This window comes from Annulohypoxylon maeteangense, assembly GCF_022496945.1.
Source record: "Annulohypoxylon maeteangense strain CBS 123835 unplaced genomic scaffold GGS22scaffold_3, whole genome shotgun sequence".
In the NCBI taxonomy this organism is placed as follows: domain Eukaryota; kingdom Fungi; phylum Ascomycota; class Sordariomycetes; order Xylariales; family Hypoxylaceae; genus Annulohypoxylon; species Annulohypoxylon maeteangense.
The window spans coordinates 126,271-139,381 of record NW_025953250.1 but is presented as its reverse complement, the minus strand read 5'-3'; the positions used below and the strand labels follow the sequence as shown (position 1 = coordinate 139,381).

Sequence of the window (13,111 nt, the reverse complement as noted above, 5' to 3'; positions counted from 1 at the left end):
GGGCAACATTGTAGAGCCAATTCTCAGGTTCCAGATTGTATACCCAAACTGAATACAGCGTATGGCATTCATCCTAATATGTAGTAGGTAGATACCTAGGTACCTATTGATGTGTATGCAAGGTAATTGGGCAAATTCAATTATTACCTACTCATACACGATGCAGTCGCGGACGCTGTCAAATGAAAAAGATCCAAGGACCAAGGTATCATATTCCGCCAAAATCGCTCCACCTTATGCATTTTCCAACCCAGATTACTATGTATGCCTAAGCAGCTAGGTAGGCAGTAAACAAATAAATATTCACGGATCTTGCGGCCTTTTCCCAAATGTTGTCGGGATGCGAATGGTTAGTTGGATACCGTCTGTTGTAGACTTGACATCTAAGAAGATATCAGAAGGGCTCCCACCTGTGTGAGCGTTAACCTTCGGTTTCTTCTCTTCTTGAGGCTCATCATCAGGTTCAGATTCACCCATTTTGGATGGCTTTATGAATGGTGCTAAGTCGTCGTTCTCTCCAGCCTTCTCATTAAAGCGGCCGATTATGTTGCCGTTATTATCGAGAATGTTGCCCTCGTGATCCACTTTCAACCCTCCTAGCACCTTTTCAGGTATGTCCGTAGGAGGAGGTGGGCTGATAAAATTTTCTGAGACATATCCTATGAGCTCGCCGCCATCTCCATATACCTCGCCGTTATCTGCGACTTTCCTGCCTACCATAGCAGGTAGGTCGCCTGTAACATGACCAAGCACTGTCTCCGACGCATCTATGATATTGCCAACGTCGTCGATAACATTACCGCCAAGACCATATGCGAGACGGCGTAAGTCGGGGGGTGGTTCCACGCCGATTGGTGTAATCTTTGGGATCTTCGGAATAGGTGAGACATTGGAGGACGGAGAATGGACCGAAGGATCCAATACTTCTTCCGGTGGATCTTGTAGCTCGTCAGGGAGCCCGGGCAGACTATCGGTGCTTGGTAGACCTTGCGTCCCAGGAAGTTCGTTAGGGTCATACAGACCAGATGCGATATTCTTCATATCGGGCGTTGTCGGTTGAGGGGGACTGTTCACTACCTTTTCAGGGCGAGTGAGAGGTATTTCAATCCTTCGTTCAATGTGTGCAGGATTACCCATGTTGTCCACGATCTGGGTCCCATCATTCATCATTTCTAAATCTCTAGTATTCGCTTTCTGGTCGATGCTCTCTCCAATGTTTCGAGCACCACCGTTCCGCTTCATTTCACTGCCTTGTACTCCAATATGTGCCTCCTTCGAGATGCTAGATATATCAGGTTCGCCAATCACATTGATTGGCGTAGTGCCTGACATTTGGGCTTTGGCGTCGTTCGTATTCCCCTCTGCTTTCTTCGAAGCGTCTGTAGGGGTTGAAATATTTGCCATTTTCTCATTGAAGCCTTGACTCGAATTCGCCGTTTCAGGTATATCTACTTCGGTAGATGCCTCGGTAAGATTCACAAGATCCGATGTCTTTGGCTCCTCGAGAGTTTCCCGCGTCCGGCTTTTGGGCGGAATTATTAGTGTGTCGTCTCTTGGTAATTCCTTAGTTGGGCTAGGTACGTTATTCGGTAACTCGCTGGTGACGTGGCTCATCATCTTATTAGAGCCATGCAATGCTCCCTTAGCAGGGTCAATCGCACCGTCACTCGAAGTCTTGCCAGATAACGCTGATACGAAAGCACTCATTTCGGAGTTCCCTTGTTCAGAAAAGTATTTCGCAATGTCTATTGGTGAATTGAGGGCATCTGTGGGATTGGAAGGTTCGGGCAGATCGTCGGTTGAGGAGCTAAGAAACTCTCGAGGTTTTCCAGCAATGCTTTTAGCTGGGCTGATCGTTTGGTCCGAAGCACTACCCTCTTCGGTTGAACCGTCGATGGGGTCCTCTGTCTCCAAGGCGCCAGGTCTGTCTGTGCTCCGACTAATAGTCTCGGTGGGGGTGAGGACCTCGTGGGACTGAGTACTCGAGGCCGCGGGAGTGATTGGTCTTTGTCTTTTCACGGGGGTTGGCGTTTTAGTTTTGCTGGAAGGCTTGAATAACTTCCTTGGCGGTGTCTGTGGATTCATCATGTCGGCCATGGTTAGGATAAGAGATCGAATGTGATTGGCATGAAGGAAAAAGAATATAGCAAGGTATATTGCTAGGATAATATGGTAGAAGAGGTCAAATCCGGAAAATGTAGGCCATGTGAGAGAAATCATTCACTAACACGAGCTTAGCAGCAGCGTAAAAGCCACGAGGATATTCACGTACGAGGTTAGTTTCTATGGGGACAAATGGGGATAAGGAGTATGCGAAGTGGAGGAATGATAGCATGAAACTCTAAAGGTGAATCCCAACTACATACTATGCGTAGAACATTGAATGTTTACCTAGTAACCGACCCGCTAGGTACTTACCATGTTGCCATGTAGCCGGTTACAACAGGTACTTCATCTTACATCTTACTCCATCCCAGACGCCGTCCGCTTGCGTCATAGTGAGCAAGGAGGGGAGCTCTAACGTGATCGACACCCAATCGCGATCTTAGTATCTCATCTATGTAGGTACTAGGTATGCCGCATGTATAGATTGACAGGGGTTAAGCTCACCTGCCGGCTTCGTGTTAATAAGTTCGCCTAGGTAACCGGTCATATTCCTCCGAACCTATTAGAAGCTTCAACTGTGGCAAGCTTCAGCTAGAGAGACGTTATTTCTTAGCCAATGCTAAAAATGAATGATTTCGCAGGAAGAAACGATGCGCACTTTGTTCTGTGATCTTCTAACACGATCCTAGAGGTGTATATCGAAACGTATATCGAGACTTCCAATATCGAAACCTCCAAGCAACCATTGCCCTAGCGTCCAAGTAAGATTCAGCTGGTCAATTGGAGCATATTGGGCGCACTGCACCGTCTGCTGTGGCGTGTTTGTATACATAGAGACTTGGGAACCTGGCTGCCTGGCTGCCTGGTCAATTCAACCCGGTCAAATATGTTAAGTGTGGATATGTGGATGATACCCGAGCCGAACCGCGCCGTAATTAACTAGCTGCTAATAACTACCTAAGTAGCGAGCCATGCCGCCATGTCAGTCCACGGCTGCTACGTTGTGATCAATTTGACAGATTCTAGGGGGTCTTGTGGTTGTGCTCGTCCGACTTGAAGAACTGAAAAAAGTTGGCAAAGTTGGAAATATTAGGAAGAGTGGATTAAGAATATGAAGCTTTCATTGGTGGGAATGGTGGAGGTTGTCTTTTGTACGAATCTGCACGGTTGTTGCTATGGAAGTCCGTCACTTCCGTAAGCAAGGTACTTACATGTACCTTTTTATGATTGGACAATACCTAGTAAGGTTGATGGTCGATCTACTTAGGTATCTACCTACTAGGTACCTACGCAGTATGCAGTAAGATTTATTGTTCTTTTGAAGTTCGAATCCTTTGAAATTGCCTTGAAATTTTACTATATTACTTATCATTAAGTTATCATAAACCTGAAATATTCCCAGTATTCTTTCGATAGTCCAAGCTGCGGCTATCATCATTAATGGATATTCGAGTATTATGTCACTCTGTAGGCACCTGTCCGGATACACGCTACCTAGTAGGTACCCACCTAATATCCACTCCTTGGGCTGTTCTCGGGAATCTGTGCATAGGTAGGGCTAAGTGGAGATTTACCCCCAAACTCCGAAGCTAAGGTTGATATCCACTAATCTTTACCCCTGAAGTTCTTTCTCTTCTAACTTCATACCTTCCCATGCTCAGAATTAATTCACTTACTTGAGGAGTCTCTAGCACCGCAGTTCACAAAAGATTCCAGGAGAATTTAAAGCATCTTAGGTTTACAACAGCCAAATTTTTGTCGAAATATTGTATTATCCAGTTCCCCCCTATCAATTAGAAATATCTCCCCCCTCTGTGCATGGGACCCTCATAGGCGCTTTTATAATTATAAACAATTAAGTAGCTACATATGTAATTTGCATTAGTCCTGCTCAATCCGGTTGACATGCCCGATATCGATCAGGATCTAGATGATCTACAGTACCGGAACTGCGGAAGAGAGCAATCACGTGCCGAATATCCTAACCCAAAGGTATGACCCTCGTCTCTAAATGGATACGAGACGGGATATCACTGAAAGCCGCCGGTCCCGGCTGCCCCGTCACTTGTCATCCATCTCCCCTTGCATACCTAGCATGTGGTATGTTAATACAGGCTCACAGACCTTCCCTGTTAGCGGCAAGCAAGGCTGTTAGTTATTGACTTATCTCCCTAAGTATCGCTTTGGCAGAGGTCAGTTTGGTTGACACCCAGCAGGACAAGTTTCTGGGTGTCTCGTGGATATGCAAATGTACAGCTGGCGAATCCCCTGGCTAGAGGAACACAAAATGGGATGGGAGAATACTGAATGTTGGGTAGGAATACGAGGGTGGGAAAGTAGGTATCACGTACAAGAGAGCCAAGGTCAGATCACCGTGGATCCGGGCCTTTAGCGTTACCTCTATCTCGAGGTTGAGATCCAACCGCAACTTGAGCGGATTCTTTCCACCACTATCCTTCTGGGGTTGTTGTTGGACTTGCTGCATTGGCTGTTGTTGCATCGGCATCTGCTGCTGCTGTTGATACTGGGATGGGGCCCGGCGCGGTGGACGAGGCGCTACCTGTTTCTCATAATCGTTCTCTTTGTCGTCTTCTTCCATCCACGATGGTTGATTATTGCGGCGGCGTCGTCGCGATCGACTTGGCTTCTGTGATTCGACACGCGCCGGCCTAGGTGGTTGAGGTGGAGGCTTCACCTCGGATTTCACCGGAGATTGAGCTCGGGAATTTGCACTCTCATTCTCTTCTTGTTTGATATTCTCCCGTTGTTTTCCGTTATTTTGTATCGTTTCGTCGTAGTGTTGATCATCTTCCCTTTTCACTTCGTCTTGTGTTTGCCCGGCTTGCGAAGACGTCTGCTCTGGTTGTTCTTGCCTCGTCTCGCCTCCCTCGTTGGGTTGCTGAGGTGCCTTATCGTCATTTGATGACATGATGTTTAATATTGGTGCCTGTGGTTGACTGCGTTTCACATGAATAATATGGCAAAGAATAAAAATTATTAATGAGATGGGCAAGCACTAGTAGTGCCTGTGGCGGTCTCCTGTATTTTATTTTCTCGACTGAGAATGGCATTTTCGAAATACCATAGCCTCCCTGTTGTATACACCATGTATACATAAGGTAAGCGTCAGCACTGTGACGCAATGGGGCGCTCCCGAGTGAACTGAGTCGTATCCTAATCGAGATGGAGTACTCATAATGCATATCTATCTAAACCCCTGCCCACTTTCCAAGTTCCTCTTCGCCAATCAACGCGATCCAGCACCGAAGTCGTGCAGAATTATCCTTACTCCAACACCAGATTTAGTAGTCAACTAGGTACCTATCAAGGATGAAGTCATGTATTTGTCTTAGACAACCATGCATAAGGTTTCGGGTGCCCCCCTACTTCTGTGGCTGAGAAAAGGTAGCTTGCTCGTATGGAGTAGAGCATATGTTTAATTTCATCATCTGACTCCCGAGTGTTCCCAATTATGACATGAAGAGTCTCTAAACCTGTTTTACTGCCCACGAATATCAGCTTCCGTCAGGCCAAGCTCCGTCGCTTCACCATTAATTCATTCTCTCCTTGATACTTGGGCGCGAAGGATCTTCGAAGTCGCAGCTAAGTTCCTGCATTGTACCTCTCAATTACGAGACATATGGCTCTCTCTACCCTCGGACTACTTACGGTCTGCTCCATTCCAACGGTCATTGGCGTTGCAGAAGCAATCGACGCCCAGAAGAAACAAAACCAGCAAGCGAAGGATAGGGTCAAGTTCAAGTTGACGGCCAATTTTTCACATGACGGCGTCTCACCGCCACAACAAGCTTCGGTAGTGTTTAAAGACAAGAAGGTAAGTTCACAGCTATCTATTCTAGCGCGTCTAGAACCAATCTCCTAAACCAATTCCCAGCTATACCTCAATCATCCGGCGTGTCCAGTAGACGGCTATCCATTCAACGGTTACTACTTCGGCTACCCAGGGCCGGAGAACTATCAGGGTTTGGTGGCACCCATAGCAGATGATCCGCCAATGCTTAATTGGATCTACGCGGATAAAGAAACGGGGTTATTACGCCACGGCTCGAGATCAGAAACTACTGGTCACATTATTGGACCTTGGAGTTGGACAGAAGATGAGGAGTGGCTCACACTTGAGGATGTACAATACTTCGTGGCCGTCGAGAATGATGAAGGTACCTGGAACCTCCACTATGACAAGGACGGAAATTTGGACGAGGTTTTAGACTGCGATGTGGTAGATATCGACTTACATCGTGAGCTGCAGCTTGGTGTATCCAGTCGATATACGAAGTAGTAAAATAAACAAGATTTAGCTTGCTTGCTTAATATCCCAGGGCAAAAGGGGTTCACATGCAGGAACCTCGTGATGCAGTAATAGCGGCACAGAACTAAGGGTCGTCTGATAATGAAGGACGTGCTAAATACTTCGAAGTACACCCATTTAGCCCTTGTAGACTGGGTACTAGGTATCTCGTAGCACCTAATAATAAATCCTCCACACCCTCCCCTTAACTCCGCATCCCTGTTGGATACCTACCTCTATGTAGCTAGGAACTAAAGATCGACGGACTTCCTGTGGCTGACGTCAATACGTAAGCCATGCATATCATATCCGAACCCCCTGAAGTCTCCGTATCAGGCATTGGGTGGTGTTGGCAGCATCTACACATAATACTTCTCTACCTACCTAGGTATGTATGGGGTAAGAAAGGCGCAAAAGTTACGAATATCTAAAATCAGGGTTTAGATCCTCCATTGCTTTTGACGAGTGAGACAAGTTCCCCGATTTGGACAATGCGTGACGTATCGCCTCCGAATATGACACACCTAATCTACATGAGGTCGATGTACCGGTGAACTTTCACAGCCCTTCTAGATCGTATCTTATACGTAGATGGTCTCGCCCTATTATGAATTCACACTTTGTAGATAAGCCATCAATCATATTTATATTGTTTCCAGTATGAATCGCACTTCTGTCAAACCCCTAATAGTGTCGCTTTGGTAACACATTTCTTCTATACACTTACAGGTATCTTAGTGCCTATAAATATAAAGCTCATAGACACGTTTACCATATTATAATCAACATAATACCTACACAAGCATCTCCGACATGTCGTCTCCCACCCCTTCAGGTTCAGGATCCGTGTCTAGGTCCCGACAGGGCCGTCGCCGCAGCCGCAACCAGTCCCGGAGACAGCAGGCTACCGCGCCACAGCCGGATCCTCAAAGCCAGCAATATTCAGACGACGACAGCGCAGAAGATGTTGAAGCAGTACCACAACCACAGCCGCAGCGGCGCCGACGCCAGCGTACGCAGCAGGCGCAACAGCAGCAGCAACAAAGCGGTGGAACGCTTGGAGGCGTTGGCGTCGGGGGGGTTGATCAGCTACTTCCCGTCAATAACGTTGGCGAGACGGCCAATAACCTGACCAACTCCGCGACAAGTACATTGGGAAATGTTGCTGGAGGCGCACTTGACAAGCAGGGAGGAGGTGGTGGCAAGTCCGACACTTTGCGCCTTAGACTTGATCTCAATTTGGAGATTGAGGTCACACTGAAAGCTAGAATCCATGGCGATCTAGAACTGGCTCTACTGTACGTGCCTCCGTTTCCTTTCATTTACATCTTCATTGCATTGCCAGCATTACAGCGTTCATCTCCATATTTATATGTTGTACTTCCTGCGCCATAGCAAACCATGTCCCTCCCATACCATAATACTCAGATATTCTGATACGCTCTTCAAGGGATACTGCTTGAGCGTGGTAAATGGAGTTTATATTATCGAAGATTGGGATGGAGCTTGGAAAATAATGATATTGCTGCAAATACCTAGAGAATACCCCGGGCCTAAATCGCACATTCATGTACACTTACAGCTCGGTCATTTACTTCCTGCTTTCGCATGCTATCTGCGATAGTCTCACCTTGTCCGTAGAACTCGCTAATATCTCTAGAAATGGTTAAAGGACGACTTGAAGGTTTTCACTATATTATATATACGTTTTCCTAGAAAGAGTTATTGTTTAACAGTGGCGAAACTCCTCCCGAGTTCGGTTCCTCGATGGTTACCTAGGTACTTGTAACCTAGTATCTATGCTGTGTAGGTACCTAGGTATCTATTAACTAGGTAGAGATACCTCCGCTACCGGTGTTTCTACAGGTCTTTAAGGCCTAGACAATACCTGTCTAGGTATTCAACATGTATATAGTTGGGCATATTTATGTTTATTTAATTTGTTACCTTAGGTAGTCACGATAATATCACTTGTAATGGCTCATATATATAATATCTACGATACCATCCTATAACGGAACCTTTAAATCCTTGCACGATGGGCTTCCTTTAAGATTTCCTAATACCTACCTAGGTAGGTACCTAAGTAGGTGAATCCAGGTTCTCGCGAATAGTATTTCTCTCGGCCCCTAGGTTATAAAGCTTCGCTCCGAACTACGTCTCGACATTTCAATTAATATGGGTAGGTACCTAGGTAAGTAAGTAGTTTTATTTTCATTCGTTCCTTCCATCTTAGAGATTTAAGGTCGAGTTAATCTAGTTAGGTATAATAACTGGGTGGCCATCGTGATTCGTTCCGTTGCTTTGGGGTCCTTTATGGGATATGGGACTCTCCTTGACATAAACGCCGGGATATGGTATCGTCTAGAACGTACAATACCTATCATGCCATGGATTCGCTCTACATTAATCCTGAAAACATCGTCACGGTTCCCTCGATACCTACCTAGTACCTACTATATCCCACATATCCGATTCGAGGGGTATAAAACATCTTTGAGACTAAATCCATTCGACCGGTTAATTATGATTTATTCTAATTAACAAGGCTTATTCTGTGTTAGGGCTGCCCAATAGTAGGCTGAACTCTGTATATTTAGCCAAGATGCTAGTGTGGATGAGCTTGACAACTGGATAGGAATATCGCTTGCGCCTATCGTGATATAATCGTATAATTTACCGCCACGCGCTTATCGGGCCGTACTCCATGTTTACAACCCCAACCTGAGAGGCGTGATCTGGGGAAACTGGGGAAATAGGTAGGTATTAACGATAGGGCATCCCAAACCCCAGGCGCGCTTCTCGATGCAACGAGGAGCCATGACTCCCGTTTATGCAGGATTAAGCATGCCTTAATATTGCAGGAATGCTACATATATTGCACGCCCCTCGAGGCCATAATTTACCGCGATTAAGATTTGTATATTTGACGCCGTCGTCTAGTTACTTGGGTACATGTGTGCCTGCTCTTGGAATCCTGCGTTACCTATCGATTGAGATTCAGAGGTAACCATCAAACATGAGACAGAGGATTTTAAGTATTGCGGTACCTTGGATCCGCGAAGCATCGGTAGATGCTGCCTAACGCGTCTCAATGCTGTGCCGGGGCGCCAAAACGGGTTGGATAGGAATAGCGTCATGTATGAAGACATAGCCATACATCCATATTGAGTCTGTCTCCCCACGAACATTATCTCCATATTCATCATCTTGGAGTAGATGCATAGTGAGTGTCATTCAAAGCTAACCTAACTACCAACCAGTTCGTTGGCGCTATATTAGGCGATCGCCATGTTCAATATGGCACTTGACATCGCTCGGACCGAATCGATTCATATTTCCCCTTGTAGTGGGTTTAAAGGAGGTAAGTGTCACATCATAACAATCTGAACCCCTATTGCATCCGAAGGTCATGATTCCCTCACCTTATAAACCTTAGGGATACTGCCACAGAAAGCCTCGCTATAGCTACCTACCTAGGTATCTAGGCACTACAGGTACCACGCAAATCTCGGCAAAGACGAGTTACGAGATACGTCAAATATCCTTCCAGCATCGTAGGATAGGCGTCTGAATAACCAACTTCAAGACCCCCGACGACGACGGTGGGGCACCAGGTGAAATTTTGTGATGTATGAGATCGAACCAGTACCTTTCAGGTGCAGGGCAATCTTGATTAGAGAACTCACGAACTTAAACAAAACAATACGATTCAGGCCGCATTCATTCTTGATACTACCCATCAAAGGTATCCTAAGCCAATAACCGACATAGGCCACCATCATAAAAGATACGCGTAAGTAACACCGACCCTTCGAATATAAATGCATCCAATGTCTAACCATAAGGTAGCAAATAATTTCAACAGCCATACCCTTCGGCCAACAGCGAAGATGCCTAGAATCTACCATTATCCCCCGCCCGAGGAGGCAGCTGCAAGTATGCAACAGGAGTCCTTTTCTTCCGCTCTCGGTCTGTCTTCGGAGCAAATGCTTCTTAATCGAGCCGACTAAGGCGCTATTTCCCCCAGGCATACTTGAAGCTTTCCCCTAAAGAAGTAATCGCTGACTCCTTTTGTTGTAGTGGAGGCGTCATCCGCCCTCGAAGACAAAATATTCATCAGTCTCATGGCAATCATGCTCACGATCTTGGCATTTGGATACATATTCGTCTTCTACCAACTCTTCTTCGGGTCTCCGCGAAAGGTCGACATGGACGACGACGTCGAGCGACAGGCTCTCGATCGAAAGGACGAGATCAAGTGGTGGCTCCATGACTATGATAATGACCATGATAATGATGCCAAATAAGGCGTCAATTATAGAGGGTTACAGGGGAAGGTGATCTAGCCGAGGCTAGGAGTCAAATCGGGATGATCAAGTACCGCAGTCCACTAAGAATGAGGCAGGGAAGTTAGGTGATGTGGAAGTCATCTGCGCCTAGCTGAGGAATCAAATACAAATGTTCAACTTGGTCAATTCTACCTACCTACCTACCTACCTAGTCAAAGGCTCATTAGCACGAATGAAACACGAGTGTTATTGATGGACTTTATGATCAGATTACGTACTAACTCGTCGGGTTATTATTTTAGATGCGAACGAAGATCTAACGATTCCTTGATTGCGAATGTTTAGGTAAGAAAGCCTTGGAAAAAAGGTAGAAAAAAAGTCATCTCTGCGTGAGCGTATAATATGTATGATTTTACCTACCATGGACCCACCAACCCATGCAGGTACGCAATTGTTGGCTTGTTGTATGTACGAAGTATGTCTATGATATTGGCTGTCGCCCCGTATAATTTCCGTGTCCCCCACGCGCGTATGAACACCGCGGATAGCATCCACGAATCGTCGTCATCGTAAACCCCAATGGCACGAACCTGCTCACTACAATCCGGGAATCAATGGATATTATTCATGCGGTTATCTATCTCGCAATAACTTACAAGGGTTCCCCATATTTTATTCCTTGGCCTAACATCATGAGATCCAAGGCTAAAGTACCGGAATGCCAATTTCTCCAGCGCCTGGGATTGGTCAATTCGGATAGCGATCTACCGAGAATCATTAATATAAATGCGAGATCCGTCCCATGTGTACAGCGTATGAAATCGAAGACCGGGTTTGCGGTACTCTATTTATTTTCTGTTCGGGATCGTCGCAACCATGTTCGTACGCCGAGTGCTTCACCTTGCCATCTCGATTGGCGTCTGCCTTAACCTGTCTCTAGCTAGCCCTGTCGACCTTAACGAGCTGGGTCTTAAAGTTGAACGCCGTGCAGATACAGGGCTGGTTGGTTATCTCGGAGCAATATTTCTTGGGGCAGATCCTTACGTGTATTTCTACCTAAGTAACGGCAATGACCCGCTTTCCTTCAAGGCGATGAATGGGGGGCAACCCATACTACGCCCAACGAAGGGCACTGGTGGTGTGAGAGATCCCTATCTCGTGCAAGGTGGCGGTGCTGAGGCCGGTAAAAAATGGTACATTGTTGGCACCGATCTCGATATCGGCAAGGTGAGTGATTCGATAGCATGATTGCGACACCTCACGCTGATAGCATCGTAGACAACCTGGGACGCATCCCAGCGGACAGGTTCTAGGGGTATATTAGTTTGGGATAGTGCCGATCTTATTAACTACAGCGGCGAGCGCCTCGTCGTTGTGGAAGACGAGACTGCTGGCATGGTTTGGGCGCCCGAAGCGATTTGGGACGCGTCGAAGAGTCAGTTGATGGCATAACCGATCGAAATATGGCGCTAACTTTCTTAGACCAATACCTGGTTCATTGGGCTTCGAAATTTGTAAGTCGACTCGCTCAGAGGAGACCGTTTCTACTAATAATGAATTATAGTATTCTTCATCTGATGCTAAGCATACCGGTTCGGCGTCGAATATTCAGATTAGGTACGCCTACACAAGCGACTTTAAGACGTTTAGTACACCGCAGACATATATCAACTACTCACCTACGAACATTATCGACCTCGATATCCTCCCGCTTGACACCGAGGGTAAGAGCTACCTGCGATTCATGAAAGACGAGACGGCCAAGACGGTATTCGTCGAGTATTCAACTACCGGGCTTTTCGGGACTTGGACCCGCGCCGGGGGAAATACGGGTATCATCACATCCGGCGTCGAAGGCCCTGCGGCATACCGCGATAACGGGGACGATTCCAAGATCCACGTACTCCTGGACTTCTACGGTGGCGACGGATACAGGCCGTACGAGAGCGTAGACCCAGATGGAAATAAATGGACAGCGAGTGGTCGATCAGCGTTTCCAACTAATCTGCGGCACGGAAGTATTCTACCCATCAACCAGACGTTATACGATGCCGTAAATAAGAAATGGGCTTCCTGATACCTTTGAGCTGGGTCGAAGCGGATATTAATGTTTCTGCCTACCTACCAACAAACCTAGGCAGGTAATTACCAAGTACAAGGGAGATAAAGGTTGATAAAAAAGAATCTAATAAATTATACCGCCGTAAATGATGGGAATTCCTTCACTTCGCATTGATAGCGTCCACGATGTCTCGTTACCCTTATCATAGTTAGGGTATTAGGGGTTTCTCGATTTGTTTGATGTTCACGTTAAAATATGTTGAAGGAAGATCCATGGGATAATCTATGGATAATCCAGAGAATTCATTGGGTCATATTTACTACGGCCTCTATTACTACATAC

At 46.3% G+C, this 13,111-nt stretch overlaps 5 protein-coding genes across 5 annotated transcripts; 3 read left to right on the top strand and 2 right to left on the bottom strand.

Annotated features, from left to right (window-relative positions):
• Positions 1-62: 62 nt before the first annotated feature.
• On the bottom strand, positions 63-2,467 carry GGS22DRAFT_154123 (uncharacterized protein). Its single transcript, XM_047959981.1, has one exon. The coding sequence runs from the start codon at positions 2,218-2,220 to the stop codon at positions 304-306; it is 1,917 nt and encodes a 638-aa protein (XP_047821561.1). The 5' UTR covers positions 2,221-2,467; the 3' UTR covers positions 63-303.
• A 1,286-nt stretch (positions 2,468-3,753) lies between these two features.
• Positions 3,754-5,265, bottom strand: GGS22DRAFT_154120 (uncharacterized protein). The gene is made up of 2 exons (XM_047959980.1): positions 4,458-5,265; positions 3,754-4,287 (listed from the first exon to the last, which is right to left on the bottom strand). Exons 1-2 carry the CDS (start codon positions 5,033-5,035, stop codon positions 4,278-4,280), a joined length of 588 nt encoding a protein of 195 aa, XP_047821560.1. The 5' UTR covers positions 5,036-5,265; the 3' UTR covers positions 3,754-4,277.
• Positions 5,266-5,452: 187 nt separating this feature from the next.
• On the top strand, positions 5,453-6,429 carry GGS22DRAFT_154117 (uncharacterized protein). The gene is made up of 2 exons (XM_047959979.1): positions 5,453-5,941; positions 6,002-6,429. Exons 1-2 carry the CDS (start codon positions 5,747-5,749, stop codon positions 6,404-6,406), a joined length of 600 nt encoding a protein of 199 aa, XP_047821559.1. The 5' UTR covers positions 5,453-5,746; the 3' UTR covers positions 6,407-6,429.
• Positions 6,430-6,952: 523 nt separating this feature from the next.
• GGS22DRAFT_154113 (uncharacterized protein) lies at positions 6,953-8,399 on the top strand. The gene is made up of 2 exons (XM_047959978.1): positions 6,953-7,713; positions 7,866-8,399. The coding sequence occupies exons 1-2, from the start codon at positions 7,229-7,231 to the stop codon at positions 7,876-7,878; spliced, it is 498 nt and encodes a 165-aa protein (XP_047821558.1). The 5' UTR covers positions 6,953-7,228; the 3' UTR covers positions 7,879-8,399.
• Positions 8,400-11,188: 2,789 nt separating this feature from the next.
• On the top strand, positions 11,189-13,008 carry GGS22DRAFT_154109 (glycoside hydrolase family 43 protein). The gene is made up of 4 exons (XM_047959977.1): positions 11,189-11,934; positions 11,986-12,142; positions 12,190-12,221; positions 12,272-13,008. The coding sequence occupies exons 1-4, from the start codon at positions 11,584-11,586 to the stop codon at positions 12,782-12,784; spliced, it is 1,053 nt and encodes a 350-aa protein (XP_047821557.1). The 5' UTR covers positions 11,189-11,583; the 3' UTR covers positions 12,785-13,008.
• The last annotated feature ends 103 nt before the right edge of the window (positions 13,009-13,111 follow it).

Bases quoted from the DNA above. Each gene is read 5' to 3' on its own strand.
- GGS22DRAFT_154123 (XM_047959981.1), bottom strand. From the start codon at position 2,220: ATGATTTCTCTCACATGGCCTACATTTTCCGGATTTGACCTCTTCTAC.
- GGS22DRAFT_154120 (XM_047959980.1), bottom strand. From the start codon at position 5,035: ATGTCATCAAATGACGATAAGGCACCTCAGCAACCCAACGAGGGAGGC.
- GGS22DRAFT_154117 (XM_047959979.1), top strand. From the start codon at position 5,747: ATGGCTCTCTCTACCCTCGGACTACTTACGGTCTGCTCCATTCCAACG. The intron at 5,942-6,001 runs GTAAGTTCACAG...ACCAATTCCCAG, and splicing joins TAGTGTTTAAAGACAAGAAG to CTATACCTCAATCATCCGGC.
- GGS22DRAFT_154113 (XM_047959978.1), top strand. From the start codon at position 7,229: ATGTCGTCTCCCACCCCTTCAGGTTCAGGATCCGTGTCTAGGTCCCGA.
- GGS22DRAFT_154109 (XM_047959977.1), top strand. From the start codon at position 11,584: ATGTTCGTACGCCGAGTGCTTCACCTTGCCATCTCGATTGGCGTCTGC. The intron at 11,935-11,985 runs GTGAGTGATTCG...ATAGCATCGTAG, and splicing joins CCGATCTCGATATCGGCAAG to ACAACCTGGGACGCATCCCA. The intron at 12,143-12,189 runs GTCAGTTGATGG...TAACTTTCTTAG, and splicing joins GATTTGGGACGCGTCGAAGA to ACCAATACCTGGTTCATTGG.